We start from the raw sequence: 19,870 nt of genomic DNA, 5'->3' as shown, positions 1-19,870 counted from the left end.
GGATCTCATGGACTCTCCCCATTAAAAGGGTGAGCTTAACTTTTTCCATTTGCTGTGTTTTTTCCTTAAAAGTACTCTCTCTCTCCCATTGCAATGCCAATGTGGAAATTATAACTCAGAATTCCTAACAACTATTATTATGGAGAGTATCAACTGGAAGACTTTTAATATTGTGGGTGGAGACATACCATGGGCCGTGAAAGAAACGACTGAATTAAAGCAAAAATAAAAAAAATCTTTCCTTCAAGTAATGTGAAAGACATTTTAAAAAAATTGAATCCTCTGTTCTCCCGTATACCTTTTTCTTAGTAAAAGCTGTTTCATGAAACTGAAATCAAAGTCAAAATAAATAAAAGATATATACAAGCATGTTTGAAAGAGAACGTATTTATTTACCTCACTATTTCCTTTTTTACAACTCCTACACTTTTAAATAAAAATTTTCCAGGAAATCGGGTAATTTTAAATTATTTTAACAAAGAAAACTGTCACAATGTGATTTTTATTTACATGACTTTTCAAGAGTTTTAAATAGTTCTTTACAAACTGCACAACAGAATGAAAAGCTCTTATTTCAATCTTGCATCTTTTTCAAAAACTTTTAGTTTAGGAAATAATGACCGTAACCAGATCCTTGCAGTTTGGACGCTTACAGATAAAGATCTTATTAACACTTACAAATACAAACCTGCCCCACAAATGATCCTCATTTTGGCTGCGAGCTGAACCTATCTGACACGTTTTGATGGTAAGAAAGACATGTTTGAGACAACTTAGATTGCTTTGATGAAAACTCTCTGCAAGTTTTCTGTATCAGTCATGCAACTGCTTGTAAGCCCCTGTGTACGTGTCGTGAGCACACACTGAATTTCTGAGGAAGGATTACCTCCAGCTTAGCCAACCGAACAGGACTCTGGGGAGTCAGAACTTTGTGGGGCAGATAGCAGTGCATTCTCTTCTCCTTGTCGAGTCATACTGGGACGCTTCCTTCTCTTCAGATAGTGCACGTGCAAATCACTTACTTTTACAAGAATTTACTATTCATAAAATGACTTTCAACAGTAGCAATGGTCAGACACCCTTTCGTGTCACACTGACAGATTTCAAATATTTATTTAGTGAAAGTATAAGACAGGATAGATTCTCCTAATATTTTAAGCATGAGTTCCTCTGACTAGTTGGTATAACATCCATTAAAAAATAGAAAAGATTAACTTTTGCCACGACCAAAGTCACCGTTCACAATGAAAAGCATATAGTTCAGTCCAGCTTATCTGTAAGAACAGCCAGGGGCCAGACTTGAACATCACGCAGCTGCAATAGACGTATCATCCATGAGGCGACCCTGTGGCTTTAAAATGGGAAAACAAAAGAGGTTTACAAAATAATAGTGACAACACAAACTCTACTGCTTGAAAAAATTTTGCAATTCTTAGAAGTGTTTCACAAAAATCAACACATGCAAGTTATCAAAATAAAACGTTATTCTCCTTTCACCTCATCCTCTTTCTTCACTGGAACGTGGGGACGGCAGCTGTGTGCGTAGGTGCTGCCTGTTCCCTCTGACCCCGCGCAGACATCAGTCACTACCTCTCTCATAACCCGGTGTTCTAGCAGCTGGGGCCAGCCTATCACCGTCGCTGCTTAAGTGATAGTTGTATTCTCTCCTTCTCTTGCTCAGGGCACTCGTGTCTCAAGCTCTGACAGATAAGTTCCTTGGGGATTCAAGAAGGTCTCTCAATCTTCTGTTTGAGAAAAACTGATTCACAATGAACTGTGGGCTATCTAACAATGAATATTGCAAGGACAGAAGCAGCAGATAAAAACAAAAATTTCCCTTTCTCTGAGGTCACTGACTAAAAAAATTTAAAACATCGTATCAGAAAGTAAAGACTAAGAATAAATAAAAGGCACTATAACTGCTTTTAGGTGTAAAAATTCTGACAGGTTAGCAACACCCGAGAGTAGAGTAGCTAAAAAAATGAAATTCTCGCAAATAATTTTGTTTTATTACACAGATGTACAATAGCAGATCTTTGTGGGGGGAAACGTGAAAGAGGTGGTATTCAGGACTTGAAAAAGAACAGTGTTACAACATCACCACCATTAGCCATTTGCTATGCTTTAACCAGAACGATTCCTGCGGGATTCTCTGAGGCAGTGAAGAGGGCTCCCCTGCTTTCAGTTTGGTTGCTGTGTGGTTGTGTGCAGGTACACATGCATGCATGTATGTATGCGTGCATGCCGATATGCATACACGCATGTGTAAGTTAGCTCTCCACCATTCAAGGCAGGAACGGAATGAAAGAATAGGGGCCTGGTCTTTTATTACTTCATGTAATTTTTTAGTACTGATGGAAGATTTTCAGTTTTAGAAGCAGAATAATGGCTCAACCTTGTTAAATCCTTATCTAGCGCAGCTGTACAAACAGAGGCAGCAGACAAGTACATCACGCAATCAGAAAACTGAAATCTATTTTTCAAAAGCAGAAAAACATTGATCCAACCTTGCTCTAGGGCAGCTCTGTCCAAAACCACCTTTCTGTGATGATGGAAATGCTCTGTATCAGTGCTGTCCATTATATATGGTAGCCACTAGTCACACTAACCTCCTAAGGATCTAAAGTGTGGCTAGAGCCACTGAGTAACTAATTTTTAATTAAATTAAGTTCTGACTAACTTTGATTCAAATCTCAGTAAGTATGTGTGATTAGTGGCTGCCATACTGCAACAGCACATCCCTGAAGTTGAATAAAGGTGTGATGGGATATAACATTTTAGTCAATGATTATTCAGTAAGTGGGAAAAAGGTAATCTTCATGCACCGTCCCTAGTGTGACAGATAAAACAATTTTAATTATAAATCTCCCCAATGGATAAAGGAGCTGGCTCTGAGAAATCCAGCCAACTTCTCTGACAGAAGTCAAGTTACTAGAAGGTGGTACTTGTATTTTGAGAAAAGATCATGGCAATTAGAAAAGGGCATTTTAATTATATTAAAACTTATGAGTGTTTATTTTTCTGAAACCTTTCCTTAGGGGTTTAAACACTACCCAAAGGAGGTTTACTGTGAAAGAAAATCTGAAGACAGAACTAGCATTAGCCGGGACTAAGTTTGGGTGTACTGAGTGCTATGGGGAAATGAATGAAAGAGATTAACTGATAGAACTGAAATCCTGATTTCTCAGTACGATCAACTCTTTCACATCTCAAACAAGCTGTTTGTACAGCTAAAATATGACCACGTCTGTACACTGATACATACTTTCACACTGTGTAAGGCCGTACTTCTGAATTTAGAAATAGCAAGCTTTAGAAGGTCAAATAGCTAAAAAGACTTTAGAGACCAACCATCCGCCCAGTGCTCCCCAACCAACATGAGACTTCCCCTGCCGGTGGTCTCAGATACAACAGTGAGGAACAGCGACAGAAAATGTTTTTAGAATCTGATCAGGTGGAAATGTTTAAAAAGCTACTGTTGCGTGAGGGCAGAGGGTATATGGGAAATCTCTGTACCTTCCTCTCAATTTTTCTGTGAATCGAAAACTGTTAAAAAAAAAAAGAAACGGTCTTAAAAAAAAGTCACTGTTTAAACACTAGAAATCTAAAGTTAAAAGTTTGGGAATTTTTTTTTTTTTTACAATTTAAAAGCATGGCATAGCATAGGAGCTTGGAGGGGTTAATAAAATAATTTTTCTGCATATGCAAAAAAAAAGTTTGTAAATCTGGAAAGATAAAGTCTAGGAAGATTATGAGGGATAGGGTAACACAAACTAATTTATAATTTACCAAATTCCAGATTATATAAACAAGGGACAGTAACTCCAAAACTTGACAGAGACAAAAAAGGAAATAGTAAGCAATATAATTTGTCATTCTAAAACGGGGTATTAACTGAAAATAAAAAGAGGGCACACAGGATTCACATATATTCATGAATATCTACCTGAGTTACTGAGGGAAACTGAAACTAGCTGGAAGAACAGCCTTAATTCAGGCACCAAGAGTGGCTTCATCAGACGCGAGGCACTGAGCTATATGAACCACTTAGGTAGCTCAATTCACACTCTCACACACTATGACCATTTACATATTCTTTTACTGCAGGAACCTGGAAACTGTATCATTGTAAAAAATCAAAACATTAAACCAGAGTATAATTTCCGGTAGATGATTGTTTTCAGAAAAGACCCAAATCCAGGATTATTCAGTTAAACTGAGAGAATTAGTAAAGGCCAGGAATCATACTTAGAAAGTTAGTACATTTTGTTTAAAAATTAATTAAAAACTAACTACAATTTAAAAACATGCTTTAAAAAGAATAAATGAATGAACTAATCAGAAACAGGCTCAGAGACATAGAGGAAAAACTGAGGTTGCTAGAGCAGGGGTGGCGGTGAGGGGGAAGGTGAGGGGATTAGAAAGCACAGTTGGTAACCATAAGATTGCCACGGGGATACGAAAGTCAATTTGGGGAACGTAATCAATAATGTTGTAAAGATTTTGTAGGGTATCTGCTGGACACTTGTCTCATTAGGGAGACCACCTCAGGGATGATGTAGATGCCTGATCACTGCGCTGTACACCTGAAGCTGTAGCTGAACAATAATGAATGTCAACTATAATTTTATATCTATATATAACTATATGTGTGTGTGTGTGTGTATATATACACACACATGCACACACGCACACACACACACATATATATATAGTTACAAGAAGTGGAGTACAGTATTAGGAATAGAGACAATGAAAATGTAATGGCTGTGTGCGATGTCAGAGGCGTAGTAGATGGGGGAGGGGTGTTATCACTGTGTGAGGGATATAAATGATAAATGTCTAACTAAAACAAACAAAAAAACAAAAACAAAAAACATGCTTTAGTAAAACCAAAGAAAAAAAAGTTTAAGGATACTATAATGATAAATCATTATTTGCCCAAGGGAATAAAAATCTTCGTAATTAGATTCTATAAAATAATAGTAACTTTATAGAAATGATATCAATATTGCCAAATTCATATAATAAAAGCCAAAACTATCAATAGTTTCAAAATATTGTTTAGTGAAGGTTACATGAAAAAACATCTTTTTTTGTTTGTTTTCAAGACAGTATATTTAAACGTAGAACATTTCTAAGCCTTACCTTTACAAAAATAGTGGTAGGTATAAAACGCCTGAGCAGTTGATTTGTGAAGTTAGGAAATCTAAGCAAGTTGATGTTGAGAGACGGCAGTTGCTGGTATCCAGCCATCAGGGGATAGAAATTGTATAACATTTCCTGTTCAGTGCCAGGTAGGATACGCAATCGAATCTAAATCATAAACATTTATGAAGAAAGATAATTATACATACTTGCAATACCTCTATGTTGTCACCACCAGATTATCTACAAATGATTGGACACCCAAGTCCATGTTTCCCCGAAAATAAGACCTAGCCATACAATCGGCTCTAATGCGTCTTTTGGAGCAAAAATTATAGTAAAATAAGACCGGGTCTTATATAATATAAAATATAATAAATTATAATAAAATATAATAAAATACATTAATATTTGCTCCAAAAGATGCATTGAAGTTTACTGTCCAGTTGGGTCTTATTTCCAGGGAAACACAGTATTTCTGGTGAAATATTCTCTTTCTTCTATTCCATCTACCAGACAGAATTTACAAATGTAGGGCTGAATTAGTATGAGGCTAGAACCACGCAGATAATACATGTATAAAAAATATGAGCACAATTTCTCAGTTTCTATCAAGATCTAAAAGGAAACGTACCAGCTTAAAAATGAGAACACTAGATGGATCAATATTTTCTGCGTCTCAGACCAGGTAGATGTTACAGTGACAATATGCTACGAGATAATTTGTAGAAAAGTATCTTTGTAAACATTATATCAACATAAGACAAACTAGTTGTTTATTGCGTTTTTTTGTGGGGGGATTTTACCTTTGTGTAAGTAACTTCAGGGGAGAAAAAAATGTTTGGAAATTTTTAATAATACTTTAGAAAAGAACACAAACTGGTAAGATTTTGGCATCTATAGTATCTAATTATAGTATCTAATTATCTTAGATACTATATAGTATCTAAGCATGTGAAACAGATCAGGACAGTCAAGAAAAGCTCACTCATTTGCAAATGAGTACATTATAGGTATATAACGTTCCAAAGATATGCACGTGTGAACCAACAGATTATAGCTAATATTACACATAATATGTAAGTTTAAATTAGTGCATGAACTTACAGTATACTTCATATATAATTCTACTTTGTATTTAAAAACAAACAGCACTCAGAATATGCATAGCACAGATGATTAGTCAGAGTAGGTACTTCTAGTTATCCCTCTAATTCCTCTAATTATGCCCTCATTAATAAAAAGTATCTACTGACTATTGAGGGGTGTCTCTGTTGTCACTTTTCAACAGTGGAGGACAGTATTCTCACTGAAACATGATTTTGCCTGATAGCGTATGTTCCACTCAAAAATCTGATGAACTTTTCCATCTCCTATTTGAATGGATGAAATCAAAATGCCTGAATAATTTATTTTTGTGTGCAGACACGAATGTATCTAAATGTATCAAAGACAAATAAATCTATACAAGATCAAAATCTCTGAAAAATTTTACTGATAGTTCAGAGGAGAATTAGACTTTTAAATAGGTAGTCATGCCTTCAGGCCTCAAAATGAACAAAGTCAGTCTCTCTCCCTCTCTCTCTCTTTAGTAATAAAAGGGAAATCTAAAACTTTCAGGAATTCTCTTATACTCCAAGGATTTGTGAACTCTTGTTTCATAAGGAGTCAGAACCTAGATGTGTGTGCTCGATATGAAAAATGGTTCACATCCATTTTATGAATGCCCATTTAATCCACCTCTATAGCAAGTTGTACTTAATCTTTAAAAGTGACTAAAATCCACTATCAAAATAGTAGGGACCATAGTCAGCCTTATTAGCACATTTGTAAAAACTAAATGTACAGCTCTCCATGTCCTGGCCACACTTTTGTGTCTATATAAGCAACCCAATAAGATAGGAACTGTACCTGTTTAAGACCTGAGAACATGAAGGCATCACTGGGCTCCACGGAAATCTCCACATCTTGAACTAAATTAGTCTTATTCTGTAGGTGATACTTGACAGGTAACGATTCTCTAACACGTCCAAAAGATGGCAGATCTGCAGAGAAAGATGATACAATTCTTTTGGTTAAAAAAATTTATGGGTTCTTTTTGTAAATAAATCTCAATCTATAGACATGGGATTATTTTACACTAATAATATTACTGCACTCTTGCTAAATAAGGAAATTCTTTGACTGAACAATAGCCATGGAACTATTATAAAAACAGGCTAATAAGAACGAGTCTCCTTCTAAAACTGATTAAGTTATAGAAAGGGTCTTGGGTATCAGGAGCTGAATTATATGTTAGGAATAATTTTTAAAATCTATAAAAGATTTCGTTAAGTATTAGCCATGGCTCAAAAGGGAATGATAGGAGCACATACCATTAACTATGAAGTATTCCTGCCAAAAACTTGAACCTGAATCTGATCAAGTTTATAGATCTACCAATTTATAGGGACTAAGAAAACACTTAAAATGATACAATGCAATCAGCAAACTCCAGGCTGTAAGAAGCTCTATAGGACACATGACTCAGCTTCTTCAATAAATCAGCAGCAAGGAAGTAAGCAGGGGGAAGGAGGTGTTGGAAGAGATGGCAGTGGAGAAGAGGGACTCTGCCTACCTATAGATTTCAAACATAAGAGACATCCATCATCTGCAATGTAGAGACAGCCCTTAGGACAAACTAAAGAACATTCAGAGTCAACTAGGGAACTTCCAACACTGGAATTTGACAATATTAAGAAATTATTGCCAATTTTTAAAGTCATAATAATGGCATTTTGATTATATTTAGAAAAATAATCACTAATATTAAAGATGCACACTGAAATATTTACAGATGAAATTATATCTGAGATTTGCTTCAAAATAATGGGGGTAGGAGTGTTAGTGGTACAGATGAAACGAGACTGGTCATAATCTACTTTGGTAAATATTGGGCATTTTTCATAATAAAAAGCTTTTAAAAATCTTAGTAGCCAAAATAAATATTCTTACTGGATTCTTTTTATTATGTAAAATTTGAAAGTACCTGCATTCACATGGAGAGGGATATTTTCTACAATCACATGTGGCAGAGTAATGACAGTGCTGATGACAGGGACGTTCTCCATAGCTGAGGTCCTATGGCAGAAAAGGGCATCGTTTAAATTCACAATTTATGTAAGAAGTTAATAAATCAAAAACAGGGAACACAGATGTTAACCAACTAGTTTTAAAGGAAATATATATTATTTACCTGTTTTCTAAAACTTTATTAACAGAAGTGGTTTCGTGAAGTAAGAACTTTTAGAATCCCATTTTCCTTTTGAGTATTTCCAATTAACAATGTCATAGCCCAAGGCTGATGTGTTGTCCCAGTGGCTGATGAAGCAAGGACTGCGCCAGAATGTCAATCAGCTCCACCCAAGCACACCATGTAGTAGTGTTTGTGGTAAAGCATTCTCAGTGCAGTGATTTACATTATGACATAAACACCTACCATCTGAGGATAGTTCACGGATGAGCATCAGACTATTTCGAGGTGTACCATGAGGTGTAACTACACTACAAGCACACAGCAGGAACCGAAGAACCAAAAATATTTTACTAAAAATAAACATAGTGCCATTCCAACATTACTGAGATAAAGTGAGTAACAATATGAAACTGTCAAGTAGACTCAGAGTGGGAACCAGGGGGCAGCCGGCAGCTATCTGACTGCCAAGTAAAGCCCTTAGGAAGAGTCTGTATCTAGAGGTGGAACAGCCAACAATGTGCAAACTATTACAGAGCAAAAGCAACAGGCAAGAAGATCTCATCCTTCATCATTAAGAAATATGTCTTTATACCATTACAGTAACATGATGGAATAATTAAGCAGTGCCTTCAAAATGCTGATTTAATTCCTATAAAGATATTAAGTTAAACATCAATATGGTAAATTCAGAAGTAGGGAAAAGAAAACAAAGTTAAGTTTTTAAAATAAAATTATACATTTTCATATTTATAATAAACCTTACTGTTTTAAAATTTATGAAATAATTGAGTTACACCGTGAAAATAAAACACGAAATATTACATATGTACCGCCCAGCCTAAGAAAACATAACAATATAGTTGAGCTTTCCCATGTACCCCTTCCGTCTGGCATCTCCCCACCCTCCCGTCCAGAAGTAACTACTATCTAGAATTTGGTATGTATCACTCCTATGTATTTTACACTCTTCCAAATTATATTACGTAGCCCTAAGAAACGTAGCCTGTTTTCCAATGTTATATATGAAAGTTGTTCATATCCTGAACTTCTGCAGTTGCTCTGTTCACTTAGTATCAATAGGATGATAGGTGTAGGTTCAGGCATTTCCAGTGATATGTAGTGTTTCATTGCATGATTGCCACATTTTATCCATATTCCTGTTGACGGACATTTAACTCACTTCTAACTTTTTACAATCAGTGCTGCTATGAACATTCTTATACATATAACTTATATGCATGTTTGAGACCTTTCCTAGGACAGACATCTTCAATTTTACCTGGAATTGCTGAGTAGATTTCCAAAACAATTGTTCTAATTTATACTCCACATCTTTGACAAACTTTGCATCAGTAAACCTTTTTATTTTTCCAAACTAGTGGGAATACGTTTGAATCTCAGATTACTAGTTAAGACTGACTTTCTCTACCTATGTTTACTGGCCATCTGGCTTCTTCGATTTCACTTCTACTGTCTCAAGTATTCTGCTCTCCTTTCAGTTCGGAGACTTGTGTTTTTCTCATGATTTGTAGAAGTTCTTGAAATGAATTTTAAAACTTTGTCAGTTTTGCATGTTGCAAATAACTTTTCCCAGTTTGTATTTTGTCTTTTCAGCTTTCTTTATGTAATTTTTAATGAACTGATAAAGTTAATTTTAAGAAATCAAATTCATCAATTTTATTGGCTTGTACTTTTTCGAGGTGTACCACGAGGTGTAACTACACTACAAGCACACAGCAGGAACCGAAGAACCAAAAATACTTTACTAAAAATAACCATAGTGCCATTCCAACGTTACTGAGATAAAATGATAATCTACTCAGCAATTCCAGGTAAGATTGAAGATGTCTATACTCTGTAGTCCTACGAAAGGTCCCGAACATGCATATAAAAGTTATATGTATAAGAATGTTCATAGCAGCACTGATTGTACTTTTTGTGGCTTAAAGAAATTCTTCCCTACTCCAAAATCATAAAGTAATTCTCTTATTTTTCTACTAAAAGTAATGTTTTGCTTTTTATAATTAGAACTTTAACATACCTAGAATTAATTTTTATACACAGTATATATCAGAGATCCAATGTTTTCCCAAATGGATACCGAACTGTTCATTGCCAATTATAAGAGTTCATCCTTTCCCCATTGATCTACAATGTTACCTCTGTAAAATTTAATTTCCATATGTGTGGATCTATGAATCTATTTCTAGACTCTCTTTTGTTCCACTTGTTTATTTACATATCCCTGAGCCAATACCATAGTGATACCTACTGTAGCTTTACAAGAAGTATTGGAATTTACAAGGGCAAGTACCCTTGCCTAGTTCTGGAATATCTTGACTAATTTTGACTTTTTGCTTTTCCATACAAATTTTGGAATCAAGAGTCTCAAGTTCCATAAAAATATAGAACAAAATAAGCTGTTGAGATTTTTGGAAAAAAAACTGACTCTACAGGACAATTTATAATATTAAATCTTAGCCAAATCCTACCCAAGACCATTCTGTATGTTTCCCATTTATTTAGGTCTTCCTTTCATGTCTTAAAGTTTTACAATCTTCTCCATAAAGGTAACATACACCTTCTGTCATACAAGTATATATTTCTACGTATCTTATAATTTTTGTTATGTAAATGATACCTATTTCATAAGTACACTGCCTAGTTTTATTACTGATATACAGAAATCCAACTGATCTTGTATATTGATGTTATACCCAGCAACCTTACTGAAACCCTTACAGTTCTAATAATTTGTGGATTCCCATGGGTTTTCTATGTAGACAATCCTACTAACTGCAAATAAGGGCAGTTTCTCTTAATGTTTTTAATGATCCTATCATCAGAATAACTTTTGCTAAAATTTCATCAGTACCTGCATATTGGTCACAAATTATGACAAATACAAATGAAAGTTTAATTTTCTTTTTTAATCTTTGTGATTTTGACAAATGGTCCGTGACAACATGAGACTTCTAGTCTGCTCTTGATGACTGACAGAAGCTCCCAACTATTAAATGACAATGACAAATAATAAAGGCATCAGAATAGCATCAATAATGAAGAAAAGAGGGCTAATAACATTTTACCTCTTCCAGGAGATAATATAATGCCCAGTTGCTACTCCACCTTCAACATTTCCAACAGATGGGCACCGAAGACAAAAGCATTCACTAGCACTCTCTCCAGTCTGTAAGACAACTACAAGAAAGAATCTTTATAAACCTTATGCAATGATTTCATCTATGAAAGCAGAGTTTTACATTCAAGTAACACAACAAAAAAGGAATACATTATTATAAATTATTTAGACTTAGAAACTAAGGTTCAGAGATGTTAAATGACTTTTTCAAGGTCACAAAGTCCCTATCCAGTGTTTTTTTCCTAATCTAGCAATATTCCATTATAATAAAAATAATAGGTGAGGCATCTGTATGTCTGTGACACATTCCTATGGGAACTAACGAAAAGGAGAAGTCTGGAGTCAGAATAATACCCTTTGATGATTATTTTTATTTCTCCAAATTATTTCACATCTCCAAAGTGAACATTTCACGATCCAGAAAACACTAGCTTTCTCTGAATAAACACATACTATCGATACCACTCAAATGGAAGTACATCACATATTGCCTTATCATTGCCTAACGTGGCTACCTACCTCTCATGCAAGGATACTTTCCTCTTGCCAATTTTATAATCCCCCAACAAATGCTCGTTTAAGCCAAGTCTTCGCTGCCCTTCAGCACGTCACCGCCTGCAATGTCACTCCTTTAAATGCAAGCTGGCAACGATGCCAATCTAATGCCAACTCCATGAGTGAAACCTTGTAATAACATCAAAGTCCCTAAATATTAAGTAATATTTTTTGGTTTTCCAGTGAAAAAGATTTTGATAAATTAATAGTTACGATTCTGGGTAGATACCAGAAGTGAAAGGAGAAAAAGCTGAGTCAATCTTTAACTCACTACGTTTAAGTAATTTTTAAAGACTAAGAAATAATACTGTAGCCCAGTAAATAAAAAACACATCAATTCAGACCTCTTAAGATACTGTTTTAAAAACCTGGACATTCATATGAAATTCTTCCAAAGTCCTCTCTAATTCTAGGAAGTTAACAAAATGATCACAAACATTTTTAAACAATTAACAAACTGGGTCAAATGTATGACCTAGGAAAGCTGTGGTGTTTAATGTGTCATACGCAAATTGTATAGCGCATCAGTGCTGACGTTCCGCAGGTGGCACAGAATAATGCCACCCCTGCCCCAAAACATCCACATTCTAATTCGCAGAACCTGTGACTGTTGCCTTACATGGCAAAAAGGACTTTACAGATGGGATTAAGATAAGGATTTTAACACAGGGAGGTTATACTGGATTATGCTTTTGGGCCCAATGTAATCACAAGAGTTATACGGGAAAGAGAGAGGCAAAAGGAAGTCTGAGGAAATGTGACAATGGAAGCAGAGGAATCTGAAGATGCGCCACAGCTGGTTTTGAGGATGGAGGAAGGAGCCACAAGCCAAGGAATCCAAGTGACCCCTAAAACCACTAACTGGGGTAATTTGTTATAGCAGCAATAGGAAACTAGTAACGGGAGGCTGAGAGTAGACGTTATCATTAATTTAATAAACATATACTAAACCAACTACTGTGAGGCCAGCACTACAAAGAGGAGGCTCTAAAGGAACAGTGTAGCAGTGTGTTTGCCTACAACAATGTTTGCCTACAACAAACGACGACAACATAATGGGGGAAGTGTTGTACCAGTGGTGTGTACAAAACACTCTGGAGTAAACAGGGACGAGAGCTTAGCCCCGCCTGCTTGGGAGGAACAGAACCTCCAAGCTTCCATGAGCCCTCAAGAGCCAACAAGACAGGTTGCAAAAGAAGAGGGAGGGAGTTTTGGATAAAAGTACTATGTTCAAAAACAGATGGGAGCAATGTTTGCTGACTGTAAAATGTCTGGCTTGGTTGCAGTCTGGGAAATAGCAAAAGGAAGTAGAGGGACCAGTGCAGAAGAAGCAGGAAAGGTAAGCGGCCCCTCACTGGGGAGGGGCTGGTATGTCATGGAAATTTTCAAAGTAGGAACAACAAGTTCAGAACAGTCTTGTGAGGAATCAAACTGGCAGCAATATGAAAGGTAGACTAAAGGAGAGAAAGGCAAGGAGGCAACCAATTTAGAAGCTATTTCTAAGGCAGATACAAAATGAGGATGGCAGTGAGAATGGAGAAGAGAAGCTGGATTGTGTAAAGAGAGAACTGCCACTTTAAGCGAAACGACGTTGATGAAACCAATTTTACCAGAGACTAAATACTATATAAGTAAGAGTTAAGTTCCCACAGCATCTCATCGATGCTGTAACGAAACAACATTGAATGAAACGATATTATACGAGGACCTGCTGTTATTATTTTATTTTCAAGTACATCTGTCGAAAAGTAACTAACTTCCTTACAGTAGCAAAAACCTGATTTTTAGACGAGATCGGGCGCGTTCAGGGTGGTATGGCCATAGACGCTAAAAAACCTGATTTTTAAAAATAAGGTACACAAACAAATTGTAAATTATGCTAATTCTACCTTAATTCTAAACGCTTTTGCTTTTGTGAGCATAAGTCTCAAGATCCCTCCCTTACCAAAAAGCTAACTCTTACACTGCTAACCTACACACACACACACACACACACACACACACACACACACACATCTTCTGCTAATTAAGTGGGATGAGCCACATTCTCACCTTGGTCCACCTGGGACTCTAGCTGATCCACTGGACTCATAGAAGGAGCGAGCTGGAGCTCACTGGACACAATGGTGAGGGCCCAAGGTGAGGCACTTAAGAGGTCTGTCATCAACAGAAAGGGGATGTCGGCATAGACCCTTTCCAGGTGCTCAAACTGTCACAAAGGAAGACAAAAGGTCCATTAGGAACTACATTAATCCATTTTATTTTCTGTTCATTGCTGTAACTTAACTGATTTCCAATATACTTCACAGTGACATACCTTTGTAGAAACAAATTTAACTGCAACATCAAATGGAAAGACGGTTTCTATTGTTACAGTTTCATCCTGCAAAAGTGTAAAAGGCACATTCAATGGCTTTTCTAAATCTTAACAATAAAGTTTAAAAAATAGAAGGCATACAAAACACAGTCTATTATTAACCAATAAATAATCCCAATTTATATATTAAGAAGCTAGGACCTTTGGATAATATTTATAAAAATCTATGCAGAGAAACTAAACTACTTTTTCTAATAATTTATCTTATGGTATTACAACAGCTCACACTACAAAGTGCTTTTTTACACATTATTTTTCTCAGGATCTAATGCAAGTGGGCAGGGCAGGCACTGTCACCACTTTACAGTACAGGAGTCAAAGCTTAAGGAAGATTTTAAGTGTGTGGCTTTAAGCCACAAAGCTCATAATGCCAAGTAGGGAATCTGGGTCTTCTTCTTCCAAAGTTCTTTACCTCACCTCAACTCAAGATGACTAAAATAATAGTAATAGTAATGATAACAATGGATTCTAACACAGTGTTATAATCATTATGCACGTATTTTTGTAATGCTCATAACTTAAGGAAACAGGTGCCATTATTACCACCATTTGAAGATAAAGTTGTCACATAGCTAGTAAGTGACAAAGGCAAAACTAAACCAAATCTGACCCTGGAGCCTGTACTTTTAACCAACATGCTACACCTCCTCTCTACAAGAGTCTTTTCAAAAAACAATGGGGTTATTATAACTCTGGAAACAAACAACACACTTGTTGGTTGAGAAACCTTTAAAAAAGGTTGCGCTGATTAAAAACTCAGGCTGTAATGCCAGATAGATCTGGATTCTAATCCTGGCCGGATACACAACTAGCTGTGTAGATCTTGGACATAGTGATGTGACCTTGGGAAAGTTATATGGCCTCTTTAAGTTTCTCACCAATCCTCATAAAAATGTTATGATAATGCACACAGAACACTTAGTGAAATGCTTAAATCATGTTTATTACCGTGTTTCCCCGAAAATAAGACCTAGCCGGACCATCAGCACTAATGTGCTCCAAAAGATACATTAGAGCTGATGGTCCAATTAGGTCTTATTTTCGGCGAAACATGGTATTATGTGCTTCAAATTATTTCCTCTTTTAATATCATCAAGCTAACTTTTTAAAAAGTACAATAGGTAGGATATATGACATTTTTATTAATGGTGAAAAAAAGTGTGCAATGATTCCATGCGTTTAACGCCTAGGGCCTCAATATTTCCCCCAAAGAAAAGATCTACGGAAATGAAGAAGCAACTCAACGATTAGCTCAAACTTGGCCAACTTTTTAATTTCCAAATGGCCTGCAAAGCAGACTTACTATAAGTAAAAATGAGATTTAATCCAGTGAAGGGAAAGAATTTACATGTAAATTTCCAGCAATGTCTTCCAAATAACACTAGGACCTGTAAGACATTCCATGAGAACAGAGTTCCTTGGTGAAATGATTTTTAAAGATAATCACTATAACCTTTTGAGAAAATTCTCAACACAAATTAGCAAATTAAATGCTGTGCTAAGTCCTGAAGTAAAAATGCCTGTTTAACACCTTTTAAACCAGTATTTTCCAAACATATTTGACCAATTAATTCTTTCTTGTGTAACATCTATTTATATCCCTCAGAATTTAAAAAAAGCCCATCTTGAGAATGGACTGGCTGAATAGAGCAAACAAACATATTCTTCTCTAAAAAAAGTGGCATGTACCTCAATAACATCATGTCTTGAGGAGGGGAAAACATTGTTAAAGATACAGCGGCACACTGTTTTAGCTTGATTCCAGGATAGCTATTCGGTAACAAACAATTATGTTAAAAAGGTACATTCGAGTCTACCATAAGCTTCATTATCAGAAGCAGAAATGATATCCAAGGTTTAGGACTCTAAAGCTGCACAGAACTGTAACATTCTTACTTTACCGATGAGGAAATTGAACCCAAAGTTACATGGCTGAGTTCCCAAGTTAGGAGGCATTGCTCAGATTAGCACCCTTCTTTTCTAATTCCCCATCCAGGGTTCTTTTTATTACCCCAGGCTAGGTGAAGTTTTTGACAGTATATCCCATGTCTTCCTCCCTCCCACTTGGGAAATACTCCTACTTCTTGGAGGATGGTTTTGCCTGCCAGTCACTAACAGAACAGGCCATGGCACAGACTGTGCAGTAACAAAACCATAAATCCCCGAATTGCTAGGCCTTCTCCTTTGTTGGGCTGAAGACTCAAGTCCTAAGAAAAGGCTGAGAGAACAGGGCTGACAGGACTAAGATACTAAATATTATAATTTCCTATTAATAAAAGAGGATACAGGCATTATATACAATATAGTTAAATCTATACAAAAATATGCTCCCTTCCAGAATCTCTATAAATAGAAAAGAGACCAATAAAAAATACACCAGAATTAACAAGCAGCTGCCTCTGAGTTGTTGGACTATGAGTGTGGCAGCTTTCCTATTTTCACTCTCTTCTATGTACACTTACCAAAAACAATTTTTATAAGAATCTATTTAAAGAGAAAAAATATTTCATAAAGGGATACCTCCCTTCCTCCAAAACCTTCATCATAAGGCAATTTACAGATTTTATCTAATGTGTACTTATAAACAAGCAGTTTAGAGTCTCAAGACTTTTTTATTGGATCTCAAACCTGTTGATTCTCTACACAAAAAACCATGTAGGGCAATTTTCTAATGTCTGAGCAATGAATATCCTATATTGTTCAGAAAAAATAAAAATGATTTTTAACAATATATGTTAAATTAAAATTTATAATAGACTATAAGCACCTAACTGCTTATTTTACAGGTAAACTAAAATATACAATAAGGAATACACCACAAATGATGCTTTCTGAAGTACCTATGGAAAACAATACCTTATGACACTTGCAAACAATTTCTTTTTCTTCAGTAGTTGTATTTATCAGGTAAGAAACATATACGAGAAACATTCTTGAACCCACTGTTCCACAGCGAATATATAACATTTTCTCCAGCTGTAACAAAATAAAAGTACTTAAATATAAATACTTTTAACTTACTTTACAGAGATTTCCTCCTGATATGTATTCTAGGATAAGGTCCCTACCTTTTAGAGCAGGGGTGTCCAAACTTTGGCCCGCAATCCATTTTTAATTGGCCAGCAGCAAATTCCAAAAATATATTTAGTTTACTTAAATAAACCAGGTGAGGCAATACGTACTTCACCTCGAGTGAGTGGCCCGACTGTGTATTTTACTGCATATGGCCCTTGGTAAAAAACGTTGAAAAAATTTTGGATACCCGTTTTAGAGTTTACTGTACCAACTGGCTAAAATATTGAACACTTTTTGTAGGCTATTCCTGCCATAGCACAAGAGTGGGACCATTACCCTTCCATCTTTTCTTACTATCATTTTCAACTTCCCAAGAATTCTATGTGTTTGGTTTGAAAATAGAAGTTGACTGAAAAGTTATTTCACTAAGTTATTTTACAAGCAACTAACTCCCCATAGGGTCATTTGTTTTAAAATCCCTTGTATAAAAACTGCTTAAAATATCTTACACATTTAAATATGTAAAATGTGTATCAAATGTGCATTAGTTAAATTACTTTTTTAGTCTCAGGAAATGCTGTTAAAATCCTCTAGAACTCACTACGTATTTAAAATTACAAGCTAACAATCATTTCTGACTAAGTTTACCTGTTCCCCTGGATGTAAGTCTCCAACAGGAATGTCAGTGAGTAAAGCCGGGCAGGACTCATCGCACAGTTCTGTTCCATGAAGTGTCACCTGAGTTTTCTGAGTTAAATTGGCATCCTGTCCTAAAGTGTTAATATTAATGTTTTAAAATACAGAGACTTCAAATGTTATCCTAACAATCAATACTGTACAAAGAGCACTATATCATAGCTATATTTTAAACAAACTTCATAGAGTTGACACCACTTGTGTTTTTTATGTTGGATTATTAATAATACAGATCAAATTTTAAAAGAAATGTTTACCTGGTTTTAAACCAGCAGTGAGCTTCACATCTCTGATTTGGGTCTTTTCATGAGACTGAATAGTCACAAGCAAACAATACATTTCATTAGTCAAGGCAGGAGGGTCATGTCGCAGATGTACAGAAATGTTTGGAACTCTGGAAATAATCCTTTGGGGGAAAAAACGTAGCTAAGTAACTGTTTTAAAAAACAAATTATTCAAACAAAGTATTTCAAAGACATAAGATGACCTTTCACAATCTGCCTAGCAAGGGCGACTTACATTGTGTTTGCCTGAATGAGGACGCTGTCCCAGTGAACCTCATTGTCGGGGAGCTTGGGTCGTCTTTTAAAAGAACGCGAAGCCTGTAAGGCTTCTTGGGATGAAGCAGCATCTCCTCCTCCTCCCTGCCAATTTAAAACCACACATCTTCCCGTCTCATGGCCAAGGACCAGGTCCACAGAGGTGATCTAAGAAAAAGGTCTGTCAGAAATGCCAGCTCATTCTTGTTTGTCGCCATCCCCTCTCAACAAACCACATCATAGAGTGCTGGTCTACTGAGCTCATCTAGGAACCCAGAAGCCAGAACACCTGCTGTTGGAGTCTTATGCTGGCCATCTATCATCTGGGACACTGGCTAATAGAGCATGTTAGGTTTCCACTTCTTCACCTTCAGAGATAATCTGACTTTCTAGCTAAGACACTGACGATATAATACTGTTTTATTAGCACCTGGCATAGCCCTGATGTAACAGACGCTCAATTAGTGGCTGCTGAGTGAAATAAATGAATGTATTGATAACCATTAACATACTCATAACCTAATTCCTAACTCCACACACTTCTCCTAAAGACATCTATAATATTAGCAACGGAATTCTTTACTACTCAGTGTCCTTTTCAACTAAATTCCTTAACAAATGTACTCAAAATAGTATTATTAGTTATGATTTATTATCTTCTAGGCTTCCTTAGGTACCTTGCAAAAAATAAAACATGTAATTAGGGATTTAGTCAAAATCATGAAGAACTGCTTTTTAACGAATAACCAAAAAACTCTGGATACTGGTTAATAATAGAATCAGCAGAGTCACAGAAATTGTTATGGGAATATTAGCAGTACAATGTTATGTTTCTATCTTAGAAATGGTCCCAAGTTTACATTAGCCAACCGTTCACATTCAAGCCATGGAAAACATGCACTTAATGAGTGCTTACTACATACTAATCACTTAATCACCACTCCAAGCAATTTACATTAACTGATTTAATCCTCATGAAACACTAAGAGGTAGATACTATTATTATCCCCACTTTATAGGTGAATAAACTGAGACAAACAGAGGTCAAGGAACTGCCCAGGGCCAGAGAGCTGGTCAGCTGGAGAGTTGGAATTTAAACCCACGTAGATTGGCTCCAGAGTTTATTACGCTCAATAAAAAAATTATTCTCATTATATATTTCC

At 35.9% G+C, this 19,870-nt stretch overlaps 1 protein-coding gene across 2 annotated transcripts in view; it reads right to left on the bottom strand.

Moving 5' to 3' along the window:
* Nucleotides 1–367: 367 nt before the first annotated feature.
* TRAPPC11 (trafficking protein particle complex subunit 11) overlaps nt 368–19,870 on the bottom strand; it is a 43,138-nt gene continuing 23,635 nt past the window's right edge. For both annotated transcript variants that reach the window (XM_081046775.1, XM_081046774.1), the window contains exons 20-30: nt 18,688–18,875; nt 18,426–18,574; nt 18,121–18,242; nt 17,314–17,433; nt 14,398–14,463; nt 14,133–14,289; nt 11,473–11,584; nt 8,177–8,268; nt 7,060–7,193; nt 5,149–5,316; nt 368–1,351 (exon numbers count right to left, since the gene is read on the bottom strand). In XM_081046775.1, the coding sequence (XP_080902901.1) occupies nt 1,307–1,351; nt 5,149–5,316; nt 7,060–7,193; nt 8,177–8,268; nt 11,473–11,584; nt 14,133–14,289; nt 14,398–14,463; nt 17,314–17,433; nt 18,121–18,242; nt 18,426–18,574; nt 18,688–18,875 (1,353 nt within the window). In that variant the 3' untranslated portion in view covers nt 368–1,306. The remainder of the gene's footprint in view (nt 1,352–5,148; nt 5,317–7,059; nt 7,194–8,176; nt 8,269–11,472; nt 11,585–14,132; nt 14,290–14,397; nt 14,464–17,313; nt 17,434–18,120; nt 18,243–18,425; nt 18,575–18,687; nt 18,876–19,870) is intronic.

The sequence above is a fragment of the Rhinolophus hipposideros genome (assembly GCF_964194185.1).
Source record: "Rhinolophus hipposideros genome assembly, chromosome: 4".
Lineage (NCBI taxonomy): Eukaryota > Metazoa > Chordata > Mammalia > Chiroptera > Rhinolophidae > Rhinolophus > Rhinolophus hipposideros.
The sequence above is the reverse complement of the archived record's forward strand: the minus strand, read 5'-3'. Positions and strand labels throughout refer to the sequence as shown.